Source organism: Epargyreus clarus, unplaced genomic scaffold (genome assembly GCF_041222505.1).
Source record: "Epargyreus clarus isolate Ecla_fem2 unplaced genomic scaffold, WU_Ecla_fem_2.2 ptg000014l, whole genome shotgun sequence".
NCBI classification, from domain to species: domain Eukaryota; kingdom Metazoa; phylum Arthropoda; class Insecta; order Lepidoptera; family Hesperiidae; genus Epargyreus; species Epargyreus clarus.
The window spans coordinates 9,474,527-9,494,316 of record NW_027332222.1 but is presented as its reverse complement, the minus strand read 5'-3'; the positions used below and the strand labels follow the sequence as shown (position 1 = coordinate 9,494,316).

Sequence of the window (19,790 nt, the reverse complement as noted above, 5' to 3'; positions counted from 1 at the left end):
ATCCTCATGTTTATCCCCATCTTTATCTATATCATCTCCCATAGATCAAAACCTATTATTTTCTAATCTTACCCCTCCTCATATTTATCCCCATCTTTATCTATATCATCTCTGATATATCAAACCCAACCCTTTTTTAACTCCCCCTCAGCCCCGGGTGGCCCACGTACCTGCGTCGAACAGTATGTCGCCGACGTCGTCGTCGTCGTTCGTGTCGTCCGCGGTGGCGAGGCGCGCGTTACCTGCGACGGTGCCGCGCGGCGCGCTGCTGCAGCCGAGCCACCAGTACGCTGTGGAGCGCGGGAACGCTGGGTTGTCTGTGTCCACCTGTCGACATACACATTGGAATATTAGTACCCATATCCTAGTCAAATAAGTTGTTTAGTAGCAAACCATTGTCTCTGCCAATGGTTGGAGAAATTTGTAATATTCGTATCTTTAGAGGTGACAGAATATGCATTGCGTTCACTCCTAAGAGTACCAATAGCTACCTAAAAATTCAAGTTAAACTTACTGCGTTACTTACAGCGTAACTACAGGTTGCAACTGATTTAGTTTTGTTCGTTTGTTCAAGCAATAATTATGGAGTAATTTTTTTCTGGTGTTATTTTTACGTTACATACCACACTCATAATTTTGACCTCCTATTAAAAGTTGAGTTCGAATCCCAGATAGGTTCGACATGTGTCCAAATTTTACGAAAAGAAATATTGTGATTTCTTGGAGGTCATGTGTAATCTACAATGTTTTTTGGTTAGTAATTAGATGAATGAATGTATAATATATGTACTTACACTAAATGTCCTATCATTAAACCGCCAGTAAGAGCCACCCTTAAAGAAGTAAGTGTATCCATTGGTGTATTGCAAGGCAGCGTCGATATTATCGGGTATACCGTCCCAGTTAGACAAGGGCTTGGGGTACGTGGACTTGACTGGCGGGCGCTGGGCAGGGTCAAACCGCCAGAACTTGGAGCCCTTGTAGAAGTAGATCTTGCCGTTGCCCGACCAAACGAGGGCAGCGTCAATGTTGTCAGGGATTCCGGTAAAACCTGGAATATTATAATTAATCCATTAAATATGAATTTCTACATAAATATGGATATTAGTGATATACAAGTAGTTCATATACATGATAATCATAATAAATCCTCAAATTCCCTTATAAATAAATTTCATACATTTCAAATATGAATCTAATATTTGGGATTTTATAAAATTAGAGGACACAAATATAATTACTAGTTTATTCAAAGCGCTAAAACCCCACAATATAGATACTATAATAAGTAGCATCTACTGTAGAACACAAATAACTACAATTGAGGAAACGACTGCAATTGGTCTATTAATCTTAATGCTAAAATTAGATCAGTTGATCCTACATGTACAGAATCTACCGTCATCGAATCCCGTTGCAAACGGACAAGTAAAATCTTACAAATATTTAAAGAAGACAATCTATTTCTTCTGTCAATTTTCTCGACTAAATTTAAGTATTCATCGATACTCATAAAAACAAGGTATTAAGCATGATATGTATACGAAATAATAAAGAAGAACTAAAAATACTCATTTGAATTTATATCTCCAATTAAAATTCCGGTACTGATGAAAATATGGAAATTAAAATTTTTTGAAATATTAAAATTGAAAAATAGTTTCTTACCTTCACTGATTTCTTTAGGATAGTCGCCGTCCACCTTCTGCCCGTTATACCGCCAGTACTTGGAGCCTTTGAAGAAGTATGTCTTGCCGTTCTTGTAGGTGAATGCGGCGTCAATGTTGCCGGGCAAGCCAGGCCAGGCGCGGGAGATCAGGCGGGGATAGCCCGCAGCTACGCCACTCTCGGTTAACCTCCAGTAGTGCTCGCCTGGTGACGCAAATAAATAATGAAAAATCACCTAATACATACAAGCTAGTACATAAAACATGATCATCTGTAATTCTGTACCTACTTAAGTAACGGAGAGAATTAAGGTATTGAGATGGAATTCTGTGTAAAAAAGGTACGAGTAACAATAGCATAGCAATAAGTAGCAAATGGCCATGCAGTCAACCTGATAGGAATTAGTATTTACTATCAAAGTTGAACTGCAATGAACTCCAGAGAGAGTCTTGCAGTCCGCGATAATTGCGTTTTTTCTCTGAGTAAGTTGGAACACATCATTAAAAGACATGATACACACACACTTTAAACCGAAAGACTAGCGGTTGACACTACTCTAGAAAGAAATAGGTGTGGCGGTGATGTTTCCGGAGTCCAATCATGAAGAGTTCTGCCACAGATCTGTTAGGTACACTACAGGTCTGTGAGTTTTGCCATCTACAAAGTAAATTAACTTACCCTTGAACACAAAAGTGGAGCCGTCCGCAGAGTTGAAGATAGTGTCGATGTTGGGGTCAGAGCAAAGAGCGGGGTCTTCAGAAGATGGCGGTGGCGTCGTCACTCGCGGGACTGTTGGGTTGGGGTTGGCTCCGCCACCACCGATATCGAGTTGGGTCTTATGACCGTAGAGAGCCTGTAAAAAATGTATTATAAAACTTACTGAATAATAAAGATATAATTATAAGAATTAATTTAAATAAAAGAAAAATGTATGATGTTGACTATGGGCAGGGTTGACTTATGATGCCGTGTTTTCGTTTGATAAGAAAAGGAATGTTCAGTCGCGCAATATAGAAATATTTTAGGGTAACCAGTAGGAGTATACCAAGGTCTACTTAGTATGAGAAGTGCCACTTTTGAAAAGTATCTCTGATTAATATACGTGATCCTATAGTGTCCACCTACTTACGTCACACAAAAAAGAATTAGTAAAATACCTGGATGCCTTGAATGTCGTCCTGGTCTAGCTGGAAAGCAGGGTCATATCCTCTGTAGAAGGGGGCCATCAAGGCTGATCGTACGTCACTGTGGGAGAGACCCAGCGAGTGGCCGAATTCGTGAGCTGCAACCTATAACAAATAATTAAAAATTATATTTATATATATGTTGTCAAATAGAAATTACTTAAAATATCTTTAGGAATGACATTCAGCGTTAATTACACTTTTGTTATGAGTACACTGTATACACTGCGTGCTTTAGGACGGAACTTGGCCTAGCGCACTACCGAGCGCCTAGATTGTTATTACAATAAATTGTTCAGTGTTCATAATTTTGTTCTAACCACTTAAAAACAACAAAACTTACTTGGAAGAGATTGGTTCCTCGCCTCGAGTTAATGGTCCACGCCTCCGCATCGTCGAAATGAGCATCACCACCATAAACCTGAAAATACAAGTATTTTTGCCATAAGACATACATATTAACGTATTATTTTTAAAAGTTTTAGTCAATTAAAACCGAAATGGCATTTATATATAAAACGTTATTGATTGATTGCGATTTTCAAATTGATTTTAGACACTGAAAATTATCTTTATGTGTATTTTTTTCAAATGAAACGTTTATACATAAAGCTTTGAGCCCAAAATATACGTTTATTAATAAGTAAGTATTATGTAATAAACATTATGACGACAGTAATAGATCTAATTTATACAACTTTTGTGCCTACTCTATGAATAAACTATTGTATTTAATATGCATAACTATTTTGTGAATAAAAACTTTCACAATCATACAATATAATGTGTTACATCCTCTTTCCTATTATTTGAACAATTAGATGGAACAAAATGTATACTAAAACATTTTTCATAATGGTTTAATGGATGCTTCACAAACCCGGAAGAAATTACTCTAGGTACATGTTACGCAACATTTATGTGACATTGAAACTAAGTAGCCATCGTAATTATAAAAACTTGAGCAATATATTACCCATATGCATGACAGTACACTACCATTCATTTAGACCTACGTTGAAACGAATACAAACTTTAAGCATAAAACTTCAAAGCAGAACGACGCTACGCTACTTTTTAGGGTTCTTTACTAAAAGGGTAAAAACCGAACCCTATTACTAAGTCTTCGCTGCCTGTCCATCTGTCATTGTGTCTGTCTGTGTGATAGAGCCCTGCTCTATCACCAGAACCGTAATGAATTACTCGTATATAAATGCTTTCGTTGGAGACCCGGTATAACTGAATCGTATATCAGATACGGTCTAAGATTGTACCAAACTTACCTTATGATACATATACTCTTGCCTGCTTGTAAGTAAGGTACCAACAGCATACGCGAATTCTAATAAGTGAGGTATTACGCGTACTCTATATGCAAAAGTCTGAAGATGGACCTTTAGAATAATTAATTCCATACTTACTGGGAAATAAGCGTGAGCGAGGGTGCCGCCAGGTCCGTCAAAAGGATCGCCGTCACCGTGTTCTCCTTTTTCAAATCTAAAAAACAAAATTGAAATTAAAAATATATTTTGTAATTATATTTGAAGAGAGATAGGATATGGATGATTTTTTCTGAGCATTTCATTAGATCCTTTGAATACATATGTAAATATAATATTACAAACTAAAATATGATATACGCACAGGCCTATAAATACAGGTCTATGGTTTTGTAAAGATGAATATATTGTTGAAAGCAAAAACTTTGATAGTAAAATAACACAATTTGAAATTGTATATTTTTACAGTACTTTTATAAAGTTTCTTAAACCATTTACACCACGATCGCTAGTATCGTGATCAATGGTAATACAAAAAGAAATAAATGGATATTCAGTATTATAGATTTTCGAAATATCATACTAAACCCATTTAATGACTAAAATCGAACTAAATGCGTAAGGACCATGAAACATAATTAAGGCTATGACAATTTGTGTTATGTCACATGGATTCCCATAGCCATGGAAACATGTTAAGTGCATTTGAGCGATTTGTTCAATTTGTAATACATTATAACACTGATTGTGAAACAATGTCACATATGGATTATTTATTAATAGAAATAGAACCTGTTATTGTACATTCTTAGAATACACAAATAATAATTACACAGGCTTCAAATAGTATTTATGTGAGTAATCTTTTGTATCGGGTACTTCCGGAACAATCGATTATTGTAATAATACTACTTGAATGTAGTACTTTTTCAATGAACATTTTTGTATGCAACCCTGATTGTAATCCTTAATCAGGGTATCTACCGCGTCGATAGTCGATAGACGATATAACGGAAAATCGATTCTACATTATGTATAGGATTTTCACAACTGACTTCAAGGGAAGCGATTAAATATTTTTCATTGTCACTACTTTTCAAATTTATTATAAAATGTATAAACAAAATTAATACATAACCTCATTCTTGTGGACTGTCGTTTAAAAACACTCGATTTTGAAATTCGTAACAATTCCTTACCCTGCTGAATGAACTATAAAGTAGTATTCATAAAATATTCTAAAGATGTATTACCTGACTTCAATATGGACTTGTCCGGATCGTTTTTGAGTGAAGGTGAGGTCCGTGTAATCAGACCACACGGAGAAAGCCTTGGCAAGCTCGGCGTCCACCTCGGCGCGGTTCAGTCTTGAGGGGTACTTCGAGATTTTATAAGTCAGATTCTTTACACGCCACCTAGAACCTGTATAAATCAAAATATTAAGTTATAAGTCACAGAGAAAAGTACTAAAGTTATAATTACGTAAATCAGGTAGATTCAATGCTGAAAAATCGATATTTATCCCATCTCTATTAAATTTGAAGCCTAGCAACACTGCTATCATCAAACTAATTATTTTATCTGATTACAAATTATCCTTTTTTTCTACGGACTGGTCGTCCTTGTCTTAAATCTTACTAGGAGGGATATAAAGGATTTGTCGAATTAAAAATATAATTACCCTGTAATGCGTATCGTTTCGCTCGGCTCTCTCCAAAGCCGACTTTGTCCCGAACACCACATCTTGGCAGTGACATAACTTTGCTAGTCTCGTCATCTAGTTCACCTGAGAAAAGAAATACAAATAATTATTATTTTTGTTTATTATTTTACGTAATAAATATTTAAATGCGTTCAAACAAATTTTAAGAAATCAGACGATTAATAGATGAAGTTATACACTACAAATAAATTATGTGTTACAGTAACGTGCGCAATTCCGATCCACGCTAAAAAATATGTGTAACAACAACGCGTGCAATCCCATTCTAAAGCTGAAGCCCAAACGGGTCCAAAAAAATATAACTCGAATAATAGAGCATCAAAAAATGGACATCATTCGTTTTTCTACAGAGTAACTAGGAAGTAATTACACAATCACATCATCCAAAACCGCAAGCGGAAACGTCGTACAGGGACATCACATAAAACCGACCTAGTCAATATATTTGTATTTTAAATTCAAGCCTATCACACCTCAATATACACGGGTTGAATTAACAAACAAATAAGCGGAAAATGCGTGTAAAATACGCACGTGTGAACGATAATATAAGTTTACGGACTAGGAAAACGACTAACAAATTAGATTAGATGAAAATTTCGTCTTAACTTTTAATGCGTTCAAAAAAGATATTTTTATTTAAAGGCATACTACTACAAAATCATACATATGAATTATCAGATAATGTTATACGAGTGTGGTAGGCTTGTTTCTTATCGTAAATTGAATGGATTAATGAAGCAGTGATAGCCTAGTGGTTAAGAAACTTGGCCTCTCGATCGAGGGGTCCGAGGTTCAAATCCCAGGCGCACGCACCCCTGATTTTTGAAAGTTATGTGCGTATTAGAAATTAATTACCACATGCTAAACGGTGAATGAAAACATCGTGAGGAAACCGAAGGAAAGAGATTTATAAAAAAAATCTCAAAGGTAATTGAAGTCTACCAATACGCACTTGGCCAGCGCGGTGGATTATGGCCTATTCCTACTCATTATGAGAGGAAACCCGTGCCCAGCAGTGGGACAATAATGGGTTGATGATATATATTTACTATAAAATCATAGATATGAATTATCTATGATTTTATAGTAAATATATATCATCAACCCATAATATGAGTGGCTTGTGTCTTATCGTAAATTGAATGGATTAGTTAGACAAGTGTCCACTAGTACATAAAACTTGCCTCGTACCCCTTTTAATTAGCTACCAGCTCCAAGGTGTACGTGTCCCCTACTTTGAGAAACCCTTGTCTATTCAATCCAAAGGTTCAACAACAACAATATTACCAGCTAAACAATTCCAGCATTATTCTTTTAACAGCTTCCTGTCGTGCAGGACAATTACACACTAAAATGAAATTGCGTAGCGACCGACGTTGAATTATTTATCTGTGTTCCATTATGGTGCTTTATTTGCTTACATAATAATGCTGGCTTAGTGTTCGCTGTAGGGACCAATAAACTACTTTCCGTATCAAGGCACGTACAATGTACAGTCTGCTTGAAAAGTAGATGAACAGACTAAGATTCCAAAAATACCTTTATACCTAGGTGTTCATAGGTGGCTAAACAAAACTAAGAGATGAACGTCGTAAAACTTCAAAAGTATATTAATACTACCGCGTCAAAAGTAGCTGAACACCGTATGTGCTAAATGGCTAACTTCACTAATATGATATGTCATTGTTTAGCTACTTTTGACACTGTAGTGTTCGTCTTCATTTGAAACTTTACGACGTTGATGTAATTATCGTGCTAGTTGTGTTCAGCTACTTATTAACGCTTATATGTATAGGAATTTTTGAAACCTTTATTATGTTCATCTACTTTTGGAGCTGACTGTACATATGTGAGGAGGATTCGAGTGCTAACCACGTAATGGTATGGTATTTAAATAGTTGGCTGCTAAGCGTGATGCCACCGACTCGTAGGTAATTGTACCTGCGCAGTCTATGTTATGCGGCTCGTGACAGACCAGGGAACACACGTGTACAAATGACTTAACATAAATTTACGATTATTATACTATACAAGCTTCTGCCCCGGTTCTACTGACACATTTTTGCATTTGCGTTTTAATAGTTGTAGAAATAAAAAAAATGAATTGAATTAATAAATTTTGAATTTTTACAAAAAAATGCCAAATATGTATAATATTATTATATATTGGGAAGCTACAAACTCAGGAAAACACAGCGAACACATTATAATTCTTTAATCCTTGACAACCAACTCCATCTGTCATAAAACATTTCTTCATATATCACAAATATTTACTATGCTGTGTAATTGCGAATTTTGAACAAAAAAAATATAAAACATTAGTTTCATACTAAATTTAATCATTTTCAACAATTACTAATGTTCGTGTCACAAACACCAATAAATTTAAAGTCAACTTGACCCCTTTAATGAAAATATAAGTAAGTAGTTTTGCAGTGACCACTCACTGAAGCGAGCAAGGCCAAGGCGCGGATGTGGGTAGGGATGCGACGATGTCGATATGTCGATAATATCGAACCCAAAATATCGATATTTATGTCATTATAGAAAATATACTCATATTAATTCAATTCAATATTGTCATAATTATGAAGAAAAACAAGTATCAATACAGAACATTTAAAATATTATCTATATATTTTAGCTAAAAGTTCAATAGCAATGATGAGATTTGTCGGTGACAAGAAAAATACCTCTTACTTCGAATATTTTGAATTACCGGTATTTTGCTTTAAAATTTTCAGTATTATCGGTATATCGATGTTTTAGGTCTTATAAATATCGATATTTATATCGATAATCACACCACTTCGCATCTCTACATGTGGGTTAGCGTTACATCATTAAGCCCCTGTAATTCAACAATGGTCACGCATGCCCACCATGCATTTTCTGTCCATTACCGACGTATTAATAACATGTGTCATCTGAGCTCACGAACGTAATTTACTATGCAATAACACGGTTGAGATGCAACGCAAATATATTTACGTATAATTTTCTATAGTATTCATCATCATCATCAATTACTGTCCCACTGCTGGGCACGGTTCTCCTCTCATAATGAGATGGATTAGGTCATAGTCCACCGCGCTGCCCAAGTGCGCATTGGTAGACTTCACATACTTTTGAGATTTTTTTTACGAATTTCTCAGGTATGCAGGTTTCCTCACAATGATTTTCTTTATCGTTTAGCAAGTGATAATTAATTTCTAATACGCACATAACTTTGAAATATCAGAGGTGCCTGAGACTTCGGACCCCTCAATCAATAAGCCGAGTTTCTTAACCGCCTACTGGTGCGCCTACTACAGTGCCTTATTACTTATAGTATTCATTACCCCATAATTCATCTGTATATGTTTCCAAGATGTAAAAACTTTAGTCAGGCGCTCAAGGAAATTTACGCTTAAGTCAATAGGAAGGAATACGCGTAAACCGCAATGAAACATACGTACAGTGATTCATTAATACTCTCTCATAAAAGGAAGTAAACTATTAAATTGCATTATAAAAACAATGTTTCTCTTTTTTGCACTAGTTCCTTCAAAGAAACCTACAAAGATTCACAGAAGAGATTACGTAGAGGCGTAATTCTAAGATTTTAGAAAGGCTTGTTCAATGTGGAGTATAAAATTCCGTATGTTAATATTAAATGGTGATTAGGCATGAATCATTTCCTGCTTACAAAGACTTAGATCCTCCTACCACCGATACAATCGGGTAAGTTGCAATGTATAGGAATTCAAGTGACGTGTTACAGGCTTTTGTTTTTCATTGTTTACAAGTGGATCGAGGTTCAAATAAGTCCTACGATGCAATAATCAATCCAATGCAGAGAAAATATTCCCGGAGAGAAGTAAGAAACAAAGTGAAAACTATTAAATTATGACCCAATTTCTTTAAAACAACGTTTAAATCCTAGGATAGTCTAACAACCGTCAACAATAATTCTATCCAAAGATCGTCATTTGAAATTTCAATCTTTGGAAGACAAAAATCGTATAGACTAATTAAATAATTAATGGACGTGAATGCTATTTATGATAACTATCGAGATCGAATGCTTGTATCGCTTGAAATCTTTGCGGTCCATATTGAATCAGTAGTCCATAATCTGTCGCTTCATCTTATTTTCCCTGAAATATCATATGAAAGCGTCGTTGCACAGAACTGTACGTAAGCGTTTCACGCACTAGTTCACACTCATTTAAAAATATGACTTGAAACCTCATTATGTATTAATATTTTCGTACCTGTCGCATTCAGTCCTGCAAAGCTCTGAAACTCAGCAATCGCTCGTCGCCACGAACTTTCGTCCATAATATGCCCACTTGAAGGATTCCTCACTGACGGACTTAAGTAACCATATTGTGCTAGGTACATCTGTAAAGAATAACGATTTATTAGAAATATACATCAGATATTTACGTAATTGTATATACGAATATACACAGATATATATACAGACATATACGGTCGTCAACTCATAGAATTCTTAATATTCAACGATTATACAACTTTTTATGTGATACTAAGTTTAAAATAAGTTTTTTAACTTCCAATTATATTTATTGCAAACTTAAAATATCATATTTTGTTAAAATAACATATTTTTCCAGCTGTATTTAAATATATAATTGAGTGAATAATTTTCTTAAAATTATTTTAGTAGTGTTAAAATTAGTTTTTTTTACAAATTCTTATAAAATTTCATATAAGGTATTTTACAATGACGATATCCTTGAGGACTGAATTTTATCGAGATACCAAACGTGATGTATGTTCCGATTAGTTAATTTACACTGATTATTAGATGTATTCAACAATTTTACGCAATTTTAAAACGTAAATATTGAATTAATTAAATGAACCTACTTTAACTTTCATGTTTACACTAGGCACTAGACTTAAGTATACATTTTTACAATTTTAATCAAAGATTAGTAACTCGATTGGGGAGTAATTACAGAATGGATTACGCAATTGATAAAAGAAGATATGAGTGATATTTATTGTGCACAAGGCTAAACATAGTACGTAAGGTATTAATTGTAACAGTGTACATAGTGATAATCTAACTCAGATTCTCAGGGTACGGTACGCGTCCCCTTGCATACCAGTTAATCTTAGAGTATGCGATGTGACCCAATATCGGCTGCTTTCAACTCCAAATCTGGATTGAAATTAAGCAAAATTGATCCTAAATTTGACTGATATGATTACACTATATGACTTTAATTTTCTTAAAAGTGTTCGCTCTTATATTCTTTTAATCCATATATAAGGGTGCATGCGGCTATTTTTGAGAAATAATCCACTTGATCAAGTACATCGTAGGTACTAATTATGTGCTAATTTGCTCACATTATTACAGTTTATCTCTTACACAGAATATTATCGTTCGCGGACACAAGGTTACCTCGCCATTGTTTATTGTCGCGGAAGATAAGGATAGCGTGAAAGAAGACGTTAAGAAAAGACTTTTTACGTTATCAATGAGATTATATGTATAATGATTTGATTATACACATGTTTTTGGATACAACGCTGCGTCTTCGGAACGAGCGGTTATCGCCACAAACCTGTATTTGTATTGTACCTCGCACTAGACGACAGTGCAAATACTGAAGTGCAAATCTTGGGTTAAGCAAACGTAAAATCCTTTGTTTTTATTTTTGTTTAACCTGATTTACATTAAGAGACTATTTGCATGGTACGTATTATACAGGTATCATTTTTATATTTCAAAACTGAAGCATTTTATAGTCTTAGCTATGTTGTCAAAGAACAAAAGGTTTCTGTAAGTAATTTATAACTTTGTTATTGGTTTGTTCATTATTCATATTGTAAGGAAGTTTGTTTATTTTTTACGCAAAATGTGTGTTCATGCAATTACTAAGGGCGCGTTAGTTAACTTGAAATAGCACGATAATTGGAACCCAAATATGAGTACAGAAGTTTTTCTGCACTCATATTTACCTTAAAATGGTATTGGCAAATAATATAGTTAACATAGTACAAACAAACACCGACAAACAGAACTATACAATATATTCGTATAGGCTCGACGTTGTCTTGACATAATATTAATTATAGGATAAAGCCAAATAATTACAAAAATGAGACAAGCATTTAACGTTAAAAGAAATGGTTATAAATTCATATAAGTTTATTCTTTAGCACACGACATCTTATACATTAAAATAACTTCACATTTTTAATATTCAAAAAATAATCAGTTTCCAATCATTTCATAAACTTTAAATTTAGTGACGAATTAGTATAAACGTAGTAATACCGAGTGACGGTCATTACCACTTTGACGAACGCGTAACCAAAGCTCCTAAGGGAATGGTAATGATAGTTGGCCTTCACGCTGAGACGCAGGGCACGTGCTTAGCATCGCAATGCCCACACCATCTCCGACTGGCACGGTCCGCACCAGCCCTTTGTCTCATCTGCTCAACTTCGGGGAATACTTAAAGTGACCATACGTCCCGTTTTGAACGGGACCGTGCCTTTTTTCGATTCTTCGTCCCGGTGTCCCCGAAACGAAACTCAGGATACAAAATCGTCCCGTTTTCCCAAATGACAATGATAACTAATTATTAAAATCAATAAATAATAAAGATTTAAAAGCAGTCTTTTTCATGTAATTTTCTTTGTAACTCTTTCATCGGATAGCCATGTATCATGGGGTGAATAACTCTGACAAATATAAAAATAACTATAAAATAATATTACACAGGTTTCTAAATTAGCTTAAAAAATACTTTTATATAACACATACATAAGACTAGATTTTAAAAACATTTTTCATAAATAAATCGGTGTCCCGTTTTGAGTGGAAGAATAAATGGTCACTTTAGGAATACTACAATGTAACCGCAGTCAATACCCCCAATGTACGCTTATTGTTTACTCACAGAATATGTTGTTAAAATAAACTGTTTATTTGTAACAATTTCACTAAGCTTCTAATACTATTTGATAAGCTAGCTATATCGTTCTACATACTAAAATTATTTTATATCACGGCGTGCGTAAATGGACGTTTTACGCACGCTTCGCGTGCGCAAAACCCCCATTTCCGACCCCGTAATATAAAATTTTATACAACACGCGGACGAAAAATGTTTTTCTGACTCGTGTGATTGCAGTCCTCGCCTGCGGCTCGGCCTGCAAACTCACACTTGTCAGAAAAAAATTTTTCGTCCTCGTATTGTAATGTACTATTCAGCTGTTGATAATGAGAATTTAGGTAATGTAAGCAAGACCGCATACCAAATATTTTTATAGCAAAATCTTTGACCAAGCTTTAGACAGCTTTTGCTAAGATTATAATTAAGTAAAGCATTGTGGGGTTATTATACATATTTTAGTTGTGAGCTTTTCTCACCCTTTGCCACAGCCCTTTTGGAGCAGTGAGCCATAAAAATTGCAGCAAAAAATACAGGCAGCTAATTTTCAGTTTTCCGCTTTACAACTACTGTATTCTTTACTTAGCTGACACAACATTTCCGTACAAATTCCTTTTAACTAGTTATTTTCAAGGGCTCGCAGTTAAAATCTAATCTACGAGCGTAGGTACAAGCTTCCTTGAAAGTAAACAAACCAGTTGATGAGTAACTGCAAGGGAATGGCTCAGTTTTGGGTGCGTTCAGGTTATGACTGATGGCGGGGCCGTTGACATCGTGCATTGTTTGCCACGCTCACCTGACGAATGCCTAATGTTCCAACGTACAGATTTATATGATAACTTTGAAGTGTCAACACCCGTTACATTCAAAATTAACTGTAATATCACGTGACTTGTTTTGTTTTTAATTACGCATAACGAGCATAGACGTGTGTTTCTTTAATGTAATTGTAGTTAGAGTTATATTGTACGACTAAGTAATTACTAGCCTCTATCAAATAAATGCATAATCTCAAATCATGTCACAAAAATAGTGCTTCACTAAGAAATATAATATTTTAGGTAAATTAATTTCTGTTAAGGTCTGTCGTCATGCTAAATATATTAAAAAGTATGTCCCCACAAATAAACATATTAATATTTTATTGAAATGAAAATATTTTATGGAGATAAATTATGTATAAATAATATGAATTACGTTGCAAGCCTTGAATTGACTTGTTAACAGTTAATATGTGCTACGTTGTCGATAATTTTCTTATAAATTATTGTTTCTTGTGTATCTATGTATAATCTATATAATACAACATGTAAAACCTACATTTATTATTGTTTATTCACTCGGCTTTAAAAAATAGGATTCGATTTACATCATATATGTATACTACCTATATTTCTTATCATGATACTAAAATCTGTCTAAGTCTGTCTGGCTAATCTTAGGAACACTTATCAAAAGGCTTCGGATGAGAAAATCAAATAAAACATTTAACGAACACGTTTTAGCAAGTAATAAAATATTTCTTTACTTACAATAATACCTGCTATATTTATTTAAAATACCAGTATCTATTTCATTTTCCACAATATTCTACATAATTCCAATTCCTTAAAAGGTAGGTTCTCTACACTGTATACAAACATTTGCACTTACCTTAACGATACATTTTCTAAAATAATAATAAATAAACGCTTTCTACACTCACAGCCCCACACTCCCTGTGTCATGGGTGCCATGGACACACACATAGACAAATACACAAACACCCAGACCCAGAAACAGAAATCTAAATTCATCATTTAGATATCTGTCTGGCCGGGGATCGAACCCGGACCCTTTGCGCGTCAGACCGGTATGGTGGCCGCTCCGCCACGCGGGTCGTCAAATTCCTTGTTTGGAACATTTTTCCGTAACACAAGGATCATCAAAATACTTCCGACATAAGCGGCGATGTTATAATTACTTCCATAAAACCAAGGTGACCGAAGTCATAAAAATATTTTTTAAATTCTTAGATACAGGTATTTTTCTTGATTCTATTTTGTCGTTATCCGCGACTTTGTCGTAACAAGTTTTAGATAATTAAATTAAGTCGCATTGAAGAAGTTATTTAGCTTCTTTAAATAATTATCATTGCCAAATTTTACGAATTGTTTATGTAATATTGCATATATATTTTAAATTCACGAAATATGCGAATTTGAATATACTATTTATATGACATTTAACATATTATATAACAGTTATATTTTTATACTGTATCGGTAGAATATTGCTATTCTTATTTTGTTACTCCTAATAAAATATTGAATCAAACTAACAATTATATACATAATTTATATCATTCCGCATGATTCAGAATATTATATTCAACTACTAGACTAGACCAAGATGCTGCCTAATACGACGAAAGTGCCGCATATTTTTTATCTTGTCTATCTAAATCCTCTCTCACCTTTCTAAAACTTGGATATTTTCTAAGAAAATAACTGTTACCTCATTAGCGGGTTTTACTTAGTATTTTAAGTAACGTCTGTCAAGTATCCGTTGGTATAAAGATCGAACAAGCGAAACGGGGTCAGTGTGTCCCTGTAACGGTAGGAGTCGGAGCTCGAGATTGGGGAAACGCCTCGGGCGATTATCTTTAAAAATAATAACACCTCTTATATTGGAAAGTGATTGTACCTAAATGTTACTTTCCAAAACGTTAAAACGTACACACATAATTATATGTTTTTGTGTACAACGAATTTTGCTAAATATTTTTAGCACGTATAGATACTACTGTAGGTATTTACGTGATCTTTATGTTTGATCATATATATATTTTCAGTCGATTTAAAAAAAATAGATTCTATATTTGTGCAAAAACTACTTTTCCTATTGGGAGGGAGGTATGGCTATCTACCGTTTACGACTTGCACGATATTTTTTTTAAATGATTTATTGTAAGAAAGCAGTCAGAAGCCTACGTCCTAATTAGCAAGTTCCGCAAAAAAATCATCGTACCAGGCTGTCACAAAATTTACCCTATTTTACTTTATTCCTTCTTATAATACTTTTTACGGTTATCAATTTATTTCAAACACACATTTTTTGCATTGGTATGGCAGCCCTATTTCTGATATTACCATAATATTAGATACGTATTCTGTAATAATATATTCTGTATTACTATAGTCAGAATGAAGGCAAAAATACCACTTTAAATAACACTGTGTATGTCATCATCTAATAATCCTGCAAAGTTATACACACATTTTAAATTCTTATCATTTTAAATCATCAGAAGACAAACAAGCTCACGATCCAAGCCGTCATAACTAGTCGAACGAGTTTTTTTTATAAAATAGTTAATATTTAAAATGTGGTTACGATACATCGTGAGAAGGGGTTTAGTATATTTTACTATTAGCCCTGACTTTACTCGCTATGCGATATTTTCAGGAATGATACTCAATATTTTATTTTAGAAACTTTGAAAATAGAGCCTTGCGTTTTTGAAAGTGGCTCTCGATGTTCGTGTGTTACAGGATTCCTTTCGTCACATTTATAGGAACTTAGCTCTCATTTGTGGCAGACTTAGCAAAGCATAGATATAGGATTGTAATCCTATCTGAGGTTATATACAGATATTCATGAATTGTAGTGGTATTAAAAAAATCAGGAGTGATGTACAAATCATTACTATATAAAATTGCACAAATTGTTTGTATGCCAATTCAGAACAAACAAACAGTTCTTATTTATAGTGACATAATATTTTGCCCTTTTTATTATATGTAGAAGAAGAACATATTGAATATGTATGTTAGAACGCCAGTCACGAAGATTAAATAACTAGCCCGATTGAGTTAAGATTAGCATTGATGACTGTTCGTTAGTTTAACACATTTAATCTCAATACTACTCGTACATCGCATACGAACAAAGATGGCGTTATTAATAATTGATATTAGAAGTAAATCATCATTATCATCATCAACCCGTTAGTGTCCCACTGCTGGGCACGGGTCTCCTCTCAGAATGAGAAGGATGAGGCCATAGTCCACTGCGCTGGCCGAGTGCGTATTCGTAGACTTTACATACCTTCGAAAACTTTTTTTAGATTTCTCAGGTATGCAGGTTTCCTCACGATGTCTTCCTTCACCGTTTCAGCAAGTGATAATTAATTTCTATGCACATAACTTTGAAAAACCAGAGTTGAACCTCGGACCCCTCGACCAAGAGGCAGAGTTTCTTAACGACTAGGCTATCACTGCAATTTACTTCAATTGCAGTCACAATACACACACACACAGACACAATATTAAAACGATCTCTCTATCTTTTGTCAGAGTAAAATCGATTAAAATATACACAAGAAGGATTGAAAATAAGTACAATAGTCTGTTTGGCAACACTCGTTTTTATTACATTTTTGTTAAGGGAAATCGGCGCTAGGCACTCATTTACCTAGATAAATTATCATTTTTTTGCAGATGGCAACGAAAAATAAATAAAGCTTGTTGATTTTTTTTTTTGTTACACAAATCAGATGTTACTGATCTTAGCCAGTTACAAATAATATAAACAAAGGATAAATGTTATTGGAATTATTAGTTGTAGGAGAATAACAATGCAATAGGTAAAACATATAATTGCGTAAGTAGCCTCTTATTATTTTCTTAATCCGTCTTTAGACCTTGGTGTATGTAAAGATAGCCCTTTATTACAGTACCTACTTCCGGAAAGGCTTGTCACTTAAGTATTTGTTTTATGCGTAATTGTTGAATCATCGTAGGTATAACCACTTAACACAAAGTTACAATTATACTCCGTTTAAATCTGAATACGTGGATATGATAAAAAACCTAAATGATTCAGTAAAGATAGCCATATAAATATATCATAGGTAGGTGTATACTATGATTTTTATAATTAAAATATTATGTGAGTAATTATATGATTAACTAGAATTTGTTAATTTTTCTTAAGACACTTTAAACTAAAGGTAAAATAGTTAAACAGATCCAGAATTATATTTTTATTTGTTATCTAAAAGTTGTCTTTCGGTTTTATTTAAAAAAAAAAACTCAAACTTATTGATCACGGACTTGGATACGTGTTCGCTCTTATCAAATATTTTTTTCAAACCAGAATCGTATCTTTTACCACAGTTGTAAAATATAATGTAAACCCTAAACAAATACAAATGTTGGAATAGTCATAATACAATGCACTAACACGCGTATACACAATAACATCAGCGATTATCTGCATAAACGGTTACATGTGTTGCAAATGCGGGCATTAATAACACCTTTATATGTGTACCACATATGTACAAACATTGTTATTTTTTGCACAGATTGACAATCGTTTAAATTTACTACTTTATCTTTACTATTGAAATCATTTTGATCTTTGATAAGTATTGGAAACTTAGAAATATATTTTTAAAGACAAATATGTCTGTCTCCCTGTTTCGATTTGGAAGAATATTCATGGGAGTGATGAAGGCATAAATTATATAACACTTAGTAATATATTTATATGGATGTACTACGTAATGTAACACTTATAAACTATAATGTTTTAAATATCATTACAAATACCTTACATGATAAATATTGTTGCAGAAAAATTTAAAGGTATATAAATATACCTATCGGTCAGTTGACCTAAGATGTCTATCAAATACATAAGTGGTATTAAAACAGTGGAAAAAATAACGCTCAATTGTTGAGTGGCGTTTGCAAAATATATAAAAGAAATGCTCACTTAAAATATAGGTATGTAACGTCATATCAAAAGTTGAGTAAATGCAGAAGTTGACGTCATTGCAGTTAAATGCAATTATTATCTCATAGAATATTACCGATTACGATATAAATACTAAGAACTCTAGATACGTAAGCACAAAAGGTTTATAACTAGTATACAATTTAAACTTACATTCATAAGTATTCTACGTGTAAGTATATTTTTAGTGTTTTATTTCTACTTTATTGAAATTAGCCATCTCCGAATTGTACACCTTGCATTCCTTAAACATTACGTACTTTATTTATCTATTCATTGGATTCCTTAACTATCTCGGTGATAACAATAACTACTGTATAGATAGCCATGCACTTATTCGGTGTTGTTGAAAACGTGGTGACATGCCATAATATTCTAAGAAGTATGCAACTATTTTAGAGTTCTGATATGCATTTCTAACCGATACACGTGCTAATGTTCGTAAATTGCTTCCTCGTGTACGTATTTAATATAATAAATTAATTAATTAATTGTAAAAACTTGGAATTAATTAATTCAAAGATATTTTCACTTAATGTCAATTTAATGCATAATATCAATTGATTAATAACTTCTTGTTGTCATAACATTATGTAGATTAAATGCTTGTTTATATCATTAATTAATAGAGTATCTTTTATGTGTCAGTATTATAATTTTCTGAGGTAGTGTTGCATAATCGCATCAATGACCTAACCGGGCCCACGCGGCGTAACCATAACATATGGTATTACAATTAGCTTAATGAATATCAATTGTTTTTCCAAGTCCATAGAATGGTAATGTTTTTTTAGTAATTATTTCTCTACACGTGTATTTCAAGATATAACGCAGGTACGACAGACTTTTATCTGCGCCACTACAGACTCGTGGACTTAATTTACGGCTTGCGGAGAATAATTAGATCACTTTGTAGTCTTTTAATTAATTTACACACACCATTTATAATTAAGTAATTATTTAGTAGCACATGTAGATAATTAACGTATTTAAAAATCCATGTATGATTACACTTGTGTATATATGTATTACACGAGCATAATAACACGAAATATTCGTCCTTGAGTTACGAATAAATTGTAACATGACTGGCCAACAAAGTAAATAATACTCCATGGGCTTAGTGGGTCAATTGGAGAGTAAATTGGGCAGTGAATGGATTGTATTAACCCGTATTTCTATATAAAAATTGCAACATTGTAACAAAATAATGACAATAAAA

General features: G+C 33.6%; 1 protein-coding gene across 9 annotated transcripts in view; it reads right to left on the bottom strand.

The window, feature by feature from the left end:
• The window catches only part of Mmp1 (matrix metalloproteinase 1), a 39,617-nt gene that overhangs the window by 4,521 nt on the left and 15,306 nt on the right, over nucleotides 1-19,790 (bottom strand). For 7 of the 9 annotated variants that reach the window (XR_012102876.1, XR_012102878.1, XR_012102875.1 and 4 more), the window contains exons 3-12: nucleotides 10,118-10,247; nucleotides 5,814-5,918; nucleotides 5,386-5,554; nucleotides 4,274-4,349; nucleotides 3,196-3,273; nucleotides 2,826-2,957; nucleotides 2,347-2,521; nucleotides 1,669-1,872; nucleotides 795-1,051; nucleotides 171-327 (exon numbers count right to left, since the gene is read on the bottom strand). Coding sequence is in view for 4 of the 9 variants with exons in the window: in XM_073079978.1 (XP_072936079.1) it covers nucleotides 171-327; nucleotides 795-1,051; nucleotides 1,669-1,872; nucleotides 2,347-2,521; nucleotides 2,826-2,957; nucleotides 3,196-3,273; nucleotides 4,274-4,349; nucleotides 5,386-5,554; nucleotides 5,814-5,918; nucleotides 10,118-10,247 (1,483 nt within the window). In the remaining 5 variants the exon portion in view is untranslated. The remainder of the gene's footprint in view (nucleotides 1-170; nucleotides 328-794; nucleotides 1,052-1,668; nucleotides 1,873-2,346; nucleotides 2,522-2,825; nucleotides 2,958-3,195; nucleotides 3,274-4,273; nucleotides 4,350-5,385; nucleotides 5,555-5,813; nucleotides 5,919-10,117; nucleotides 10,248-19,790) is intronic. The other 2 variants (XR_012102879.1, XM_073079979.1) reach the window with 1 other exon arrangement.